The following is a 16,721-nucleotide window of genomic DNA, read 5'->3' as shown; positions in this document are numbered from 1 at the left end:
TATGTAAAATGAAAGATTTGAACTAGGTGAAGACATTGTTAGTCCTAAATCTAAGATCCTATGGTCTCTCCTCCTTGGAAAAATATAACAAGTTTTACGTTGAACTGGGACAATAGGCTACTGAATACAGTTCCAGGTCTTTTGTTAGTCAGGCATGTATTCCCCCATGTTGATACACAAGTGCCCTTCAGGATCTCTACCCTCTATCTTTAATCCTCACTCCTACTCAGGTTAGCCTTGGGACAGGCAGTCTGTCTTTCAAAACTCCTCCTGCTGAGTCTTTTTGAGGTTGTTAGTAAACACCTGCACTGCTTTGCTTTCATCTTTAAAACCCCATTATCTCCCTCTGTGACTAGTGGCAGGCCAGAAAACTTAACCTGAGGCTGGTAGAAGCCTCAAGAAAGTGCTTGAATTCCTGGTGGTGGAGGAGGGACAACTTTATGGGACACCTCTGTGAATACTGCCCTAAAAGGCAATTTCCATGTCTTTATTGGAGGACCAAATTCAGCTCCCGCTGGTAAAGAGTTGATGGGGACAAGAAGAGACTTAGCATCAAAGTTGCTGCCCTATCTCCACATTTACTCTTTCTCAAACAAGTGCTCAGTGCAAAGCAGAGATGTACCAGCTCCTTATTTGCCCCGTTACTTACCATTTCACTTGGGCATTTGCCCTTTCTTTGTCTCTCTCCTATAAATACTACTTTCTCAGTCACTCTTTCCAAGTCCTCGTAGCCAAACATTTCTCCAAGTTACATATAGCCTTGTTCTTCTGAATTTCTTCCCCTTTCTATACAACTACCATAAATTGCTCTATCTTTTTAATTATTTATTTTTAGTTTTCAACATTTGCTTTTATAAGATTTTGAGTTCTAAATTCCCCCCTCCCTCCACTATTCCCTCCCTAAGAAGGTGTGTAATTTGGCATATATAATAATATATTTACTATAGAAACAACAAATGAAAAAGAAAATAGTATGCTTCGATCTGCATTCAGACCCCATAGTTCTTTCTCTCAATGTGTATAGCATTTTTCTTAATGAGTCTTCGGGAATTGTCTTAGATCTTTAGATTGCTCAGAAGAACTAAGTCTAACAAAGTCAGACATCACATAGTGTTGCTGTTAGCGTGTACAGTTTTCTCTTGGTTCTGCTCACTTCACCCAGCATCAGTTCATGCAAGTCTTTCCAGGTTTTTCTAAAGTCAACCTGCTCGCCATTTCTTATGGGACAATAGTATTCCATTACATTCATATACCACAACTTGTTCAGCCATTCCTGAATTGATGGGCATTCCCTCAATTTCCAATTCTTGGCCACCGCAAAAAGAGATGCTATAAGTATTTTTTTATGTGTGGGTCCTTTTCCCTTTTTTATGATCTCTTCAGGATACAGAGCTAGTAGTGGTATTGTTGGATCAAAGGGTATACATGGTCTTATAGTCTTTTATGCATAGTTCCAAATTGTTCTCCAGAATGGTTGGATCAGTTCACAATTCTACCAACAATTCATTAGTGTTCTAATTTTCCCATATCTTCTCCAACATTTATCATTTTCCTGTTTTGTTATGTTAGCCAATCTGATAGGTGTGATGTGGTAACTTAGAGCTGTTTTATTTGCATTTCTGTAATCAATAGTGATATAGAACATTTTTTCATATTACTGTAGATAGCTTTAATTTCATCTGAAAACTTCCTGTTCATATCTTTTGACTGTTTATCAATTGGGGAATGACTTGTATTCTTATAGATTTGACTCAGTTCTCTCTATATTTTAGAAAGGAGGCCTTTATCAGAGATACTGACTGTAAAAATTGTCTCCCAGCTTTCTGCTTCCCTTCTAATCTTGGTTACATTGGCTTTGTTTGTGCAAGCCTTTTCAGTTTAATTTAATCAAAGTTAGCCATTTTTCATGTTCTCTATCTCGTTTGGTCATAAATTCTTCCCTTCTCCATAGATCTGACAGTTAAACTATTCCTTGCTTTCCTAATTTGCTTATAGTTTCACCCTTTGTGTCTAAATCATGTACCCATTTTGACCTTATCTTGTTATATGGTATAAAATGTTGGTCTATGCCTGGTTTTTGTCAGACTGTTTCCCAGTTTTCCCAGCAGTTCTTGTCAAATAATGAGTTTTTAATCTCAGAAACTGGAGTCTTTAGATTTATGAAACAGTAGATTACTATAGTCATTGACTACTTTGTCTTGTGTACCTAACCTATCCATTGATCCACCACTCTATTTCTTAGCCAGGACCAAGTAGTTTTGATGATTACTGCTTTATAATACAGTTTTAGATCTAGTATGGTTTGGTCGCTTCCCCTTGCATTTTTTTTTTCCATTAATTCCCTTGATATTCTGGACCTTTTCTTCTTCCAGATGAATTTTGTTATTATTTTTTCTAGCTCTAGAAAGTAAAATTTTTGGTAGTTTGATTGATATGGCACTGAATTAATTTAGGTAGACTTGTGATTTTTATTATATTAGCTCGGTCTACCCATGAGCAACTAATTAAATTGCTCATTTAGTGTCACAACAAATTTTAGACTCCCACACAGTTAAAATAAACATTAGTCCTTCATCTGTAGGTTTTTTGTTTTGTTTTATTTTGTTTTTACTACATTGAGGATGGTTTCCAATTTTCACAACAACTGATGCTAGCCCCAAGGCTATTCCCTTGAATTGGGAGTCATGAATAGCTGCATGTCCTCACAGCCTTCTGTACATAGCCATATCTTCTTAATGTCTCCCAGATTTGTTGTCAAAAAAGTCTATATTGTCAAAGTTCTAGGCAGGAAGGGAAGATTAAACAAGACTCACCAAAGAATCAAGGAGGGCTCTGAATGAGCTAATGCTCAAATGGAGCTCTACTTAAGGTTGCATTCTTTCATCCTACACAATTCAGGACTGATGTTAGGAACCATGCCCTTTGGCAACATATCATTTTTAAAATTTATCTTTTTTTCTTAAAGTGGAAAAAATTTGCCTGGTTTTTACCTCAGAAGTTTGTTGTGTAGATCAAATAAGAAAAAATGTGAAAGCTCTTTGCAAATGCAAGTTGCTTTATGGGTGTTAGATGCTATTCATTTTAAAGGCATTTTAAAAGAGACTTCTAGGGCAGATTAACCAATAGCCTAGCATGTCTGGTGCATGTCAGCCATTAAGAAGAATTATCACCCTGATCCTGCTGCAGACTCATTGTTTGGCTTGATCCCATTTTTAAGCAATCTGCGTCTAATTCAGAGCTCTGATACTGGAAACTTACAACTAATTAATCTTGAATTGCTGAAAAGAAACAATAATCCCCATATATTTACAGAGTGCTTGATAATGCAAGTTTTAATTTTTTAATGGAGTCTCTTGTGTTTCCAAGAAGCTGTAGCACGTGCAGCTGTCACGCCCCGACAAAACTGTCTCTGAAGATAGACTAAACTAGGTTGAAGGTAGCCAGTAGGCCTCAAAACCATCAGTGAGTTAGGGGGTTATTTACCCCAAGCATGTGAAGATTTACTCTGACAAAATGTGTGGATGAGAACAATTTGTTCCAATGGCCATGAAGGAGTCTGAAACAAGCACTGTGAAGCACTTAGACATAGAAATGCCAACGTTATCCACTACATCCTGAGCCCTCACCTGTCCTCTTAACTTTTTCTTGCCATTGCACTTCAATGACTCTGGAAGAGAGAGTGAGACTGATGACTTTGTGCAACTCTGCTTCACTTAAATCCAATTCATACACAAGTCATCACCCTGTTATGTCCTCCTAGAAAACAAAGGACTAGCAATAATTTTTTATTCCAGACCTGAGATTTTATCTCAGACTTTAACATCATAATCATTACCATAACCACTACCAGCACCACCAATCTCATCATTGTCATCATCACCATCATCATCATCATCATCACCATCATCATCATCATCACCATCATCATCTTCATTATTACCATCACCATCATCATCACCATCACCATCATGCATTAGGACATGAAGATAAACTAGTATATCCTGGGATTTCCATTCAAAGCTGGTTAAATTTTACTCTACAAGTCATTGAATGTAAATGGAAGATACTTTGCATTGTTTTAACATTAATTGGCTTGGAAGGCCTTTAAAATGAGCCATATGTTACTATTCATTATAAATAAAGTCATATGTATAATTATTATACAATTAATCAAAGTACATTATACATATTATATTTATAACAGGGATTTTTAAAAAGTTCTATCTGGTTATATTTTAAAAATTGATCTAATTTTTTCCATTTCAGATATAAAACAGAATCTGAAATTAGAAGTTTTCTTGATGAAGAGAATACTGAAAATGAATTTCTTTTCAACCTCAAGGATTTTGGTGAGAATTTTCTTATATTATTTTTAGGAGGAACTTCTTTTCACCCTACTCATGGTCACTTCATGTATTGACTGAAAAAATAAAAATTTCTGTTTGTTTTTCCTAGGACAATCACAAAATGAAATTGAATTTAGGCTTATTCTTTCTGAAAAGAAATTTGGTGAAACATCACTGTGAATTTCACTGAGGAAATTTTGTCTTTCTTTTATAGAACTTGCATTATCAGAAGACTGGAATAAATATCTACAGAATGTACTAGAACCAATCTGCCAGTTGAAAGAAGATCTGAAACGTAAATCTGAGTTGCTGTTTGATACTTCAAACCCATCCTCATCAGAAATTGTGCTTGATGCACATAAGATGATAGAAGAGGTCAGGACTTGTACTTATATTTGAAAAATGCTGGCTTATATTTTTGTTTGTGATTAGAACAATTTAATACAGATATCTTTATCTTCTATACTGACATTCAAGATAGAGGCATCTAGTTATACTTCAGGAAATTGTGGAATCTCTAGAGATTTTGAAATTAGATAGTTTTTCTGGGATTCAAGAGTATTCATTAGATAGTTACCTGTACTACAGGATACCTATAAAGAAGTCCCTTCACCCTTATTTCCCTGTACCATGTACCTGTACCCTGTACCAGCTGAATAGGACAAAGAGACATAAAACAAAACACAACTGCATGGCTGCACGGATAGTCCATGCATTCAAATTCAAGCCCAGGGATCATAACTGGAAATCCATGAAGAAAATGGGGGTGAGAATAATTGATTGGCAGTAGTGAATATTTAAGAGTAGATCACCCCCATCCCACTCCCAACCCCCAGTTCCTGGTTTGTTTTGCTAGTAGCAAAATAGTTCTACCAGCTTTTCCTGGAGCAGAACCTGGGTTCTGCTGGGAACTTTCATAAACATTGTACATGAATATAAATCCCACTTCTGGTTTCTGTGTCCAGAAGCATCTTTGAGGATCACCTGATGTGCTCCTTTGTCCTGTTCCCAAGTTCCTTTTTGTTTCTTCTCTTGTTGTTGACTTGTGGCCAGCTCTTTGTGACCCCTTTTGGGGTTTTCTTGACAAAAGTATTGGAGTGGTTTGCCATTTCCTTCTCTATCTCATTTTACAGATGAAGAAACTGAGGCAAATAAGATTAAGTGACTTGCTCAGGGTCACACAACTAGTAAGTGTCTGAGGCCAGATTTGAACTCAGGAAGATGAGTCTTCCTGACTTCAGGCCTAGCACTGAATCTACTGCACCCCTTATCTGCCCATTTCTTCTCTTACAAACTTCATGTTTCATAGTTGTGGTTCCTAATGCCATTGTTTGTGAATATGTATGTCAATGAATGTGTATGAATATGTGTCATGTTATTTGTATATAAACAAGATATATATATATATATAAATATGTATGTGTATACACATTTCTGCATGTATATCTTACATGTGCATATATACACATATATTTGAAGCATATATGTATATATACCATCTAGACCTATGATTTCATTAATGTAATGAAGTCCCTTGTAAGGAAATTCTCTCTACTAATGCAAATGACAGTTTATAGTCTTAGGAGGTTGTCTGAATTCACTGAGAGATTAAGCAGTTTGCCCAGGGAGACACGACTTGAAACCAGGCCATCCTAGCTCTGAGGGAAGCGTTCTGTCTCTATATATTCATTTATACTTAGATGTTTCATCACATCATTGGTAAAACTGTAATAATTTATATTGTGTTGAAATTGTACTAAATATCAAATAGGTTGAATTAGTAAAGAAACAGTTGAAGATTATTTTTAGAAGACTTGCCCATGAACAAGTGCTTTTGGAAAAGGAGCTTTCAGATTCTGGAATAAAAGTAAGTATACTGAAGATAACACTTCAATTGTGAATGGGATTAACATTAAACAAATTAACTCATTTGTATTAAGTGAATGATAAAAGGTTCCTTTGCAGGCATTAATTCATCCTTCAGAAGAAAAAATTGAGTCTCATGAACTCCCTTTAGAGTTACAAACTTTGAGATGCCCATATCCTGATTTGAAATCTTCAATCCTTAAGGAGTTTTTTAAATTTACAAAGGAATATTGGAAGAAACTTCAAGAAATTGAGGAACATTTAAAAGCTATACACAGGTAATCAGTAGCCATCTTTTTTTTCTTTCTTAAAAGAAGGATGTTTTATACTATTGAGTTCTGAGGATGTCTGTAAGCTGATTTTAATTTTCATTGGATTCAATTGCAGAATGAAAGGGTTGTCTTTTAAAAATAATTTATCTAAAGTAATTGGTTAAACATTTTCTATATTAACAATTGTCAAAAATATTCCCAATTCATTTTAGTCTGTCATAGACAAAAACTACTTTTCAAAGATTAATTTACAGGAATTATAAATATCAGGCAAATTTTTTTCTTTTCCAGAGGAAATTAGTAATCAGCATTAACAAGTAAACATTGGGGAAAATAGACTCATGTCATTTACTACATGCAACATATCTCAGTTCTAACTTATAGTGAAAACAGAATGTTGTATTAATAATGGTCTGTACAATATTCTCTTCTGAATGTCCATAGACATCTCAAGTTCAATATTTCCAACATAATACTTATTATCTACACCACTAAGCCTGCCTTCATGAAAACATTCTAATTTTTGTTGAAGGCACCATCAAATTCAGCTTAACATCCTAGGATTCCTCTGTTCATTTACATAACCAGTCATTTGCCAAATCTTAGCCATTCTATCTCCACAGCATTTCTTATATCTTTCCTCTTTTTCTCCATTTACACAGCAGCTACCATTTTAGTTCAGATCCTATCACCTTTCCTTGGAATACCATAAAAGCTACCTGATTGGTAGGGCAGAGCCAAGAGGGTAACATGAACATTTGTGTTGGGCTTTCCCAAAATTTTTATGTAAACAACTTTAAAAAGTGCATCAAATTGAATTCTAAGTAACATAAACAACAAAAAGTCACAGTGAATCATTTTTCATACCCAAGACATTTTAGGAGGACAGAAAAAGAAGTCTTTGGACACTGTAGTTGGGGTTAGCCAAAGTACAGTCAAAATGGCAGAGGCTGTGGGCATTGGAGGTGATAGCAGCATCAGCAGGGGTACCAGAAGTGCTCAGTGCCTAGATATTTTAAGGGAATTGAACACCTGGTCAGAAAATTTATAGGGGATCCCTCTGCTAACAATGAGTACAAGACCAGGTGCCACTTGGCAATTCTTCTGCCCATTACCACTCCTAGGTTGGTGTACCAGGGCAGAGAGGAGCTCCTGAAGTTGTAAGGAAACAGAGGCCCTACCTGGGTACAGGTTACAGTGTCAGGGTGGAGAGGAGTTGTGATCATGAGTAAATAGGGGTCTTATCTTAGCAAGGACTTGAGTGTAGACTAGGAGAGCATCGACCACACCCATCCCTGTATTATACCACTTTGGAAATATTGAAAACTTATAAGCCCCTATACTTTGCTATGAAAACAGCAGGACGTAAAAGCCTAAGACTCAGGACAGTAAACATACCCCTCAGAGGTAAGATTAGACCCCAACTCTATCATAAAGTCTAAAGTTATGAAATAGGCTATAAAAATGAGCAAGCAACCAAAAAAGATTCTGACCTTAAAAAGCTACTGTGGTGACAGGGAAGCTGAAGGCACAAACTCTGAAGAAGACATGACTATATAAATATAATTACAATCACTGTTCACACAAAAAAGACAGATCTAAATAATTGAAAAAATATTAATTGCTCATAGGTAGGCCAAACCACTATAATAAAACTGTTAATGCTAACTAAGTTAATGAAATTATTCATTGTCATGCTAATCAAACTACCCAACAGTCATTTTATAAAGCTAGAAAAAAAGATCAGAATTCATTTGGAAGAAGAAAAGATCAAGAATATTAATATTAATGGGGGAAAAAAGCAAAGGAAGTGTAGTACCAAATCTCAAATTATAGTACAAAATGGTATTCATCAAACAATCTAGTACTGAATAAAAAGTGGAGTGATTGATTAGTGGAATACATTAGGTACATAATGTACAAAAGTAAATGACCACAGTAACCTAGTGTTTGGTAAAGCCAAAGATCCAAGCTATCAGAACAAGAATTTGTCACTATTGACAAAAACTGCTATCTCATAGCATATACCAAGATAAATTCACAATAAGTCCATGAATTAGACATAAAAGATAATATCATAAGCAAATGGAAAAATTTACCTATCAGATCTATGGATAAGGGAAGGCCTTATGATTAAATAAGAGATAGAAAGAGGATCACAAGAAGTAAAATGAATAATTTTGATTACATGAAAATAAAAGTGTTTGTACAAACAAAATTAATGTGGCCAAAATTAGAAGGAAAGCAGGAAATAGGGGAAAACATTTTTTTTTTTTAGCAATTTTCTCTCATAAAGATCTCATTTCTCATATATATAGGGAACTGAGCCAAATTTGTTAAAAATAGGATCTATTTCCCAATTGATAAATGATCAAAGGATATGAACAGGCAGTTTTCAGAAGATCTATCAAAGCTATTAATAACAATATAAAAATGCTTTAAATATTTATTGATTAGAGAAATGTAAATTAAAATAATTCTGAGGTACCGCTTTATACCTCTCAGATTGGCTAAGATGACAGAAAAGGAAAAAGACAAATGCTGAAGCAGATGTAGGAAAATAGGTGCACTAAAGCACTGTTGGTGGAACTACACGGGTTCAGCCATTCTGGAGAATAATTTGGAACTGTGGCTAAAGGGTAATAAATTCATGCATATATACCCTTGTACTCAGTAATACTGCTACTAGTTCTGTATTATGAAGAAATCAACAAAAAAAATTTTTTTAAAGAAAAGGACCCATATCCTGAAAAATTTTTTATAGCAGTTCTTTTGTGGTGGCAAAGAAATTGAAATGGAAGAGATACTAATCAATTGGGGAGTGATTGAACAAATTATGATATGTGATTGTGATGGAATACTATTGTGCTATAAGAAATAAGGGGGATGATTTCAGAAAACCTGGAAAGACTTGTATGAGCTGATGCAAAATGAAGTAAGCAGAATTAGAACATTGCACATGGTAACCACAGTACTGTAATCAACTGTGAAAGACTTAGTTACTCTGATCAATACAATGATCCACATAGATTCCAAAGGATTCATAATGAAAAATGCTATTCACTTCCAGAAAAAGAACTGATGAAGTCTGAGTGCAGATTGAAGCATATTTTTTTCACTTTATTTTTCCTGTTTCCCTCTGTTTCCTACAATATGGCTAATGTGGAACTATGTTTAGCATGATTTGTGCATAATGGGTATTGTGTTGCTTGCCTTCTTAATGGATAGGGAAGGAGGTGGAGGAAGGGAGAGGATTTGGAACTGAAAATTAAAATAAAAATTAAAGATTAAAGCTACTTGACTGGTATCTCTGCTCCTAGTTTTTCTTGTTACTAATTCATACTCTATATAACTGCCAAAATAATTTTCCTAAGACATTTATCTAATAATGTTACTACTTTGTTCAAAAAAACTTAAATGGCCTTCCTTTTGTCATAGAATAAAGCATAAACTCTTTAACCTGCCTTTAAGTGACATTGATATTTTGGCTCCCAATTACCTGTCCAGTCTTATTTCATATTACTCACCTTCATTACTGGGTTATGAGCTGTTCTCTCACTTTAACACTTCATTTGTTAGGTTAATGCATCTGCACAAACTGTCCCCCATTCCTGGAAGTCTTCTTGATCTACCCCATAGGGTCCCAAAACGTACAATACCGCCCACTGGCGGACACTGGAATGATCAAGGGGTTGGGAAGCAGTAGTATCCTTGGGTGTAATTGGGGGGTGTTGAGTAAAGATAAGGTGGCAGTGGAGGTATAAGGAAAGAAGATAAGAAAATTTTGAAAAATCATTCATACTTGTTTCATCTGTTGTATAACATAGTTAAAGTTGCAGTGATTACATTATTTTCCAAATAAACACACAAAATGCAAGTTATAACTGATCAGTGATCAGGTCTTAACAAACAAGTGTTGGCAGGTGAGTGTGTTGCACATTGTCGGGAAGTCCAGCATGCATTGGCAGGAATATGTGCATGTAATGACTTATTTACAATATGATACTATATGATTACTTGACACAATATTGCTGCATTAAAAATTCAACGCAGGAAAACCCCCACAAACATATAATAAGTTAGTAAATTTAAGATGCGTCATTTAAAAATATATATATATATATTTTGAAATGATGAAAATTTCAATTAAAAAAACAATTAAAGGGTTAAAGAAAGTAGATTTACAGGGGAATGCTGAATAATATTTTTTTAAAGAGAGCCATAGGCCAAATAAGTTTGGGAACCTCTGACCTACCCTATTTCAGAATCTTTCTTTTCTTTCAAGGTTCACCCGAAGTGTCACATCTTTGAAGATTCCCTAATTCCTCTGCCAAGTGTTAGTGTACTCTCTTTCCTCAATTTTTCTTGTATTATACTTATCTGTATATAAGTTGTGCCTTCCTAGTACCTCCTTGAATGCAGGGACTATTTTTTTTTTTGTGAATCTGTATACCTCATAGAGCATGTAGTTGTTGCAGTGGCTCGAGTACCAGGCCTGGAGTCAGGAAGACCTGAGTTCAAATCTGGCCTCAGACACTTACTAGTTCTATGATCCTGGGCAAGTAATTTAACCCTATTTGTCTCAGTTTTCTCATCTGCAAAATGAGGTGAAGAAGGAAATGGCAAGCCATTCCAGTTTCTCTGCCAAGAAAATTTCAAATGGGGTCACGAAGAATTGGACACTATTGAAATGATTGAAAAACAATGCACTCCATACTGGGCATAGTTTCTTGCTTACTAATTGTTTGTTGCAATGAATTAACTATGTTGCCAGAGGTATTGAATAAGGGGTGAAGGAAGAACATAGTATTTGCCTCTTCATGTTGACTCTAAGTAATTTCCCAAAGAAAGTGTGTTTGGAAAGTAAGGAAAGATAGGTGAAGGTCTATGTTTACAGTGAAGAGAAAATAGAAGGCTCCTATACTAGAATGATCCTGCTATAATAATAATTTAATTAACAAACTCCCTAGAAATGAAACTCTTTCACAGGAAGTTAGCTATTTTATAAAACAAAAACAACCTTCCAAACTTCATAAATCATATGATGCAAGTTGTCAGTATTTGAGATTACATGACAGAAAAGATTCAATAAACATCTTTAGGTACATATTACCTAGAGAATATAGCTTCTATTTGTCAGTCCATTTGAAGGTTAATGGCTCCAATTCTAGGGAAAACTGAAGCCTTTCTTCTATCCCTAACTTCTTCTTTATAAGCCTTTTCCCTTTGGGTGGAGATCTTTCCGATGTCCAGAACTTCTGTGATTTCTTCACTACTTCTACCCAACCAAAACAGGAAAGACATGGGAGAAAGAGTACTAGGTCAGGAGTTCATAGATCTGGATTCTAATCATTCTGCCTCAGATACCATTGACGAAGCAAGTCACTTGGCCTTTAGGCTTCTGTTTCCCCATAGGTTAAATGAAGAAGTTGGGTTAAATGAACCCTTGCTTGGATGTTGTCTACCTCTGAGTAAATAGGAATATTTTAGTGGGTACATTATTTCATCTGTGAGGATACTTTCTTCACTAGGACACATATCAGTGCCTTCTTAGCCTGTACTATTCTTATTAATCTATTTCCAAAAAACTTCCATGCTGGAAACCTTTTTCTGATTATTTTAATTTCTTGGGTATAAGAGCATATCATTCAACTTGTCTTGTTCATCTGTTGTTTCTTATTCTTGCTAGAGGACTGATTTGCCTCTTTTTTAAAGATATATATATATATATCTGCTACTAGCATTTATGCTACTTTTCAAGCATTATCATTGGTAATATTCTGCAACCTATTTTTATCCACTATGTCTTTCCATTGCCCTATCTATTGTATGTGATTTTGATTATTCCAAGCATGCTATTATTCCATGATTTAAAACCAGAGTATCATTCAGAGAATATGCCAGAAAAGAGCTTATTTTTGGTGGCAAATAGTTTGGGATTGTTGACAGCACTGAACAGTTTCCCAAATAGGATCTAGCCTGATATCCTCCTCTTGCTCACTTTGGGGCCCAGTTTGTTGTTAGGATAATGTCTAAGATGAGTGTAGATAGAATAACCACACAAGCTACTCATTTAATGACATTTTATAGTCTTGGAAATCTGGTTTTCGTCTATTTTTTTTTTCAGTCTAGATGGCTTTATCTTGCTATAGATTTCACTGGGGTAACTGTGACCAACTTTCAGGAATTCACATATAATTCAGTACATTGTTAAGTATAAATAAGAGTATAGCCAGTTCTTGCTTACTATAAGTGGACCTACCCACAGATCTCTCTGTCTCCTCAATGAGGTCTTCATGGTCCCACTCCCAAGGGGCTTCAGTGCCTGGAGGACCCCTGACTTTAGGGTTGCACTGGCACCTACTCGGTGCCAACTCCCACTTGCTTTGTGTGTTGTTTTCAGCTATTAGAATGTAAGATCCTTGAAGGCAAGCACTCTCTTGATTGCCTTTGTTCCATCAGCTCTCTATGAAGTGCCTTTCACATAGTAAGCAATCAATAAATGTTTTATCTATCTACAAGAATATCCTTGCTTTTGAAGAAAAGAGAATACTTTTGAGGGAAAAAAAGATTCTTTGTATCAAATAAAGTTGAAGTAGTAAAGTTAGTTATGGGTATGTATGCCTTGTTTGATATGAATCTTCAAAATTCAAAACATCACATTTTCATATGTATATGCTTTCCTGCCTCAAAAATATTATAAGGAATAACTAAGTAAAAAAACAGTGCAGAAATAAAAGAAAGATAACATTATATAGATTGTATATATATATTATATATGTAGTTTTAAACATATCTCTACATTAATCATGCTGTGAAAGAAGAATCAGAACAAAGTAAAAAGCCATGAGAAAAAAGAAACAAAAAAAGAGAAAATAGTATTCTTCGATCTGCATTTAGACTCCATAGTTCTTTTCCAGGATGTGGATAACATTTTCCATCATGAATCTTTTTGGAGATTGCATATATTGTTGAGGAGATGAAAATTTCATTGCTGTTCAGTCATATTTGACTTCTTCTTTTTTGCTTTTTGAAGGGCATTTGGGGATAAGTGACTTGCCCAAGGTCATACGGCTAGTTTTTGTGTTAAGAGACTGAGGCTAGATTTGAACTCAGTTCCTCCTGACTCCAGGGCCAGTGCTCTATTCACTACACCACCTAGCTGCCTCCATATTTGACTTCTTGACAAAGATAGTGAGCGGCTTGCCATTTCTTTTCCAGTTCATTTTACAAATGAGGAAACTGAATCAAACAGGGTTATGTGACTTACCCAGGGTCACATAACTAGGAAGTCTGAGGCTAGATTTGAACTCAGGAAGATGAGTTTCTCTCATTCCAAACCTGGCATTTTATCACACTGCCCCACCTAGCTGCCTTAAAATTTGATTATCTAGCAGTTAAGCTTTTCAGGGAAGGTCTCTTATAAAGGAGAGAGAGTAAGGGGAGTGTTTGAGTCATTGCAAAAACAAAGACACAGAGGGTCAGCATGATATATCTGGTAGATGGCAAGACATAAAGAATGTCATAATTTTATGATAAAGTCAATGTAAAGGACCAGTTAATTAGGATTCTAAAGATAGTTTCAAATCATAGTTTGGCCAGTTTATTAAATTGAACGCTGCTGTGAATTTCATTTTCCTCATTTGTAAAATGTGGGTGATCTTTACTCAGTCTGCCTCACAGGGTTGTGGTGAAATTGAATGAAAAACTACTTTTGTAAGGCAGAGTTAAAACAGGAACTCTACATGGCTACTGCTCCAACAACCTCCAATACCTATAAAATATGACTCTAAAAGGTCAGTGGGGAACTCTATTGGAACTGGGTGACAGAAGAGTGCAGTCTGGCCCCTGCCCCTTGGGTAAGAGGTATTCTGTGGCGTGGTGGCTGTAGCTTCTGCCACGTGGCTGCCTCTGGAGCTCCTGACCTGCAGATCATAGGAGGACCAAGTGACCATTCAGAGGGTAATCACTCTTGCTTTGACCTGCTTGGATCTGGATCACAGTCTTGGGTGGTGGTCCTGGGGTGTGTGGCCAGTGTGCCAGAGCTTGGGGGCTCTGTAGAGAGAGCACCCTCCTCATAGCTCTGACAACATCTGCAAAAACCCCAGTAATTTGGGACATAGCTCTCTGCACTCTGGGAGCAGAGTTCTACTGTGACAAAGAGCTCAAAAATCAAGTAATTGGCTGGCAAGGTGAGCAAACAGAAGAAGTGCAATTAGACCATAGAATCCTTATTTGGGGAACAAAAATGATCAAAACATGGAACCATAATAAGTCAGTGAAGTCAAAATCCTGCATCAAAAGCTTCTAAGAAAAATATGAGTTAGTTACAGGCCAGGGAGGAGCTCAAGAAGAATTTTGAAAGTCAAGTAGGAGAAGTGGAGGAAAAATTAGAAAAAGAAATGAGAATGATGCAAGAAAATCATGAAAAGTGAGTCAACAGCCTGCTAAAGGAGTCCCCCAAAATACTGAAAGAAATAACACATTAAAAAATAGACTAACCCAAATGGCAAAAGAGTCCCAAAAAGCCAATGAGGAGAATGCCTTAAAAAGTCGAATTGCCCAGATGGAAAAGGAATTTTAAAAACTCACTGAAGAGAATTCCTTCAAAATTAGATTAGAGCAAATGGAAGCTAATGACTCTATGAGAAATCAAGATACTAGGAAACAGATCCAAACAAATGGAAAAATAGAAGGCAATGTGAAATACCTCATTGGAAAAACCACTAACCTGGAAAATAGATCCAGGAAAGATAATTTAAAAATTATTGGATTACCTGAAAGCCATGAGATAGAAAAAGAGCCTAGAAATCATCCCTCAAGAAATTCTCAAGGAAAATTGCCCTGATATTCTAGAACCAGAAGACAAAATAGAAATTAAAAGAATTCACTGACAGCCTCTTGAAAAAGATCCAAAAAAGAAAACTGCTAGGAATATGTAATGGCAAGCACAGAAGTAGTTCACACCTTGTTTCAACTATTGAATTAGCACCTTGTTTCAGTTCAAGTTTCTTTTGAGCCTTGTATCAAATCTGTTAAGTAACAGAACATGTGAACCCCACAACTTGTGAACCCTAGAACTTGTGAACTCCTGGGGAGGAACTAATGACTATATAAGGAGAGCCCCAGGGCTAGAGACAGAAAAACTGAGAAGGGAACTCTTGTGGTGGCAGAGTCAAGAAGGAGAGAACTTGTGGTATACCAGCACTCTGTTTGTCTGCTCTATGTTGATGTTTGTTTGTAATACTTTGTACAGAAGCCCTGGGATGTTACTGGAAGCCCTGAAAGAGTATTTTCTGGTTGTATGTTTACTGAAGTCCTGGAAGAGTGTTTTGGAGGTCCTGGGACTTTACTGATGATTTGTGCTGACCTCTTGGACCTTGTTTGTACGTCTGTGTTGATTTCTATGTTGATGATTTGTGTTGAATTCTCAGACCTTGTTGGTGGGTCTGAGTTGATTTTACAGGCAGATAGTGAATTGATGATGATGCTGGCAATGTATATTAATATTATTGTGGCTCTGTTAAGTTTTGTCTTCCAAGAAACATGAACTGTGAAGGACTTGAGGTGAACTTGACACCGTGAACTTCAATATGGAATGGGAACTAGATGAAGAACTGGACAAGGAACTGGGAGCTACTTGCCTTTGAACTCGGGTGACAGTTGGAGCTGGGACAGTGGAAGAGGAACCATGAAAGCTGAGAGCCAGCCTCAAGTCAAGCTGAAAGAAGACTTTGCTTGGATACTGTGTACTGACTGAGAAGATTATGATTTACTATGACCTAGGGGTGGAGAACTTTGACTTTGTACTTAGTGATTGAATTAAAGATTTTGTCATTGACTAAATGAATGTACTTTGTTTAAAACTTTGTGACCACTTTGGTGAAAACTATGTGGATACTTTAGTGATAAGTTGTTGAGTTGTGACATGGTGAATGCTCTATTTTTATTTTCTGTGATAAGTTTTAACATTGTGAATGCTCTATTTTGATTTTCCAGGAATGTTTTGCTCTGATTTGTTACTGAATAAATAGAGAGTTTGCTATACTATGTAATCAGAACCTTGAAAGCTGTTCACAGCAGCAGTCCTCTGGAAAGCTGCTCATGCTTGGCTTTACAGAATTTCATAACAAAATCTCAGAGTTCCCAGGTCTAGGAGAAAATATTATAAGCTGTCAGGAAGAAATATTTGAGTATTGTGGAAACACAATCAGGATAACACAAGATCTAGCATTAG

General features: G+C 36.0%; 1 protein-coding gene across 3 annotated transcripts in view; it reads left to right on the top strand.

The window, feature by feature from the left end:
- The window catches only part of CCDC148 (coiled-coil domain containing 148), a 288,487-nt gene that overhangs the window by 105,381 nt on the left and 166,385 nt on the right, over positions 1 to 16,721 (top strand). For all 3 annotated transcript variants that reach the window (XM_069080750.1, XM_069080748.1, XM_069080749.1), the window contains 4 exons: positions 4,267 to 4,349; positions 4,561 to 4,721; positions 6,118 to 6,213; positions 6,312 to 6,490. In XM_069080750.1, coding sequence (XP_068936851.1) covers positions 4,267 to 4,349; positions 4,561 to 4,721; positions 6,118 to 6,213; positions 6,312 to 6,490 — 519 coding nt within the window. The remainder of the gene's footprint in view (positions 1 to 4,266; positions 4,350 to 4,560; positions 4,722 to 6,117; positions 6,214 to 6,311; positions 6,491 to 16,721) is intronic.

This window comes from Petaurus breviceps, unplaced genomic scaffold (assembly GCF_028583685.1).
Source record: "Petaurus breviceps papuanus isolate PSGF00001 unplaced genomic scaffold, PetGlider_PUasm1.0 91133, whole genome shotgun sequence".
Classification (NCBI taxonomy): Eukaryota; Metazoa; Chordata; class Mammalia; order Diprotodontia; family Petauridae; genus Petaurus; species Petaurus breviceps.
This window is presented reverse-complemented; position numbering and strand designations above follow the sequence as displayed.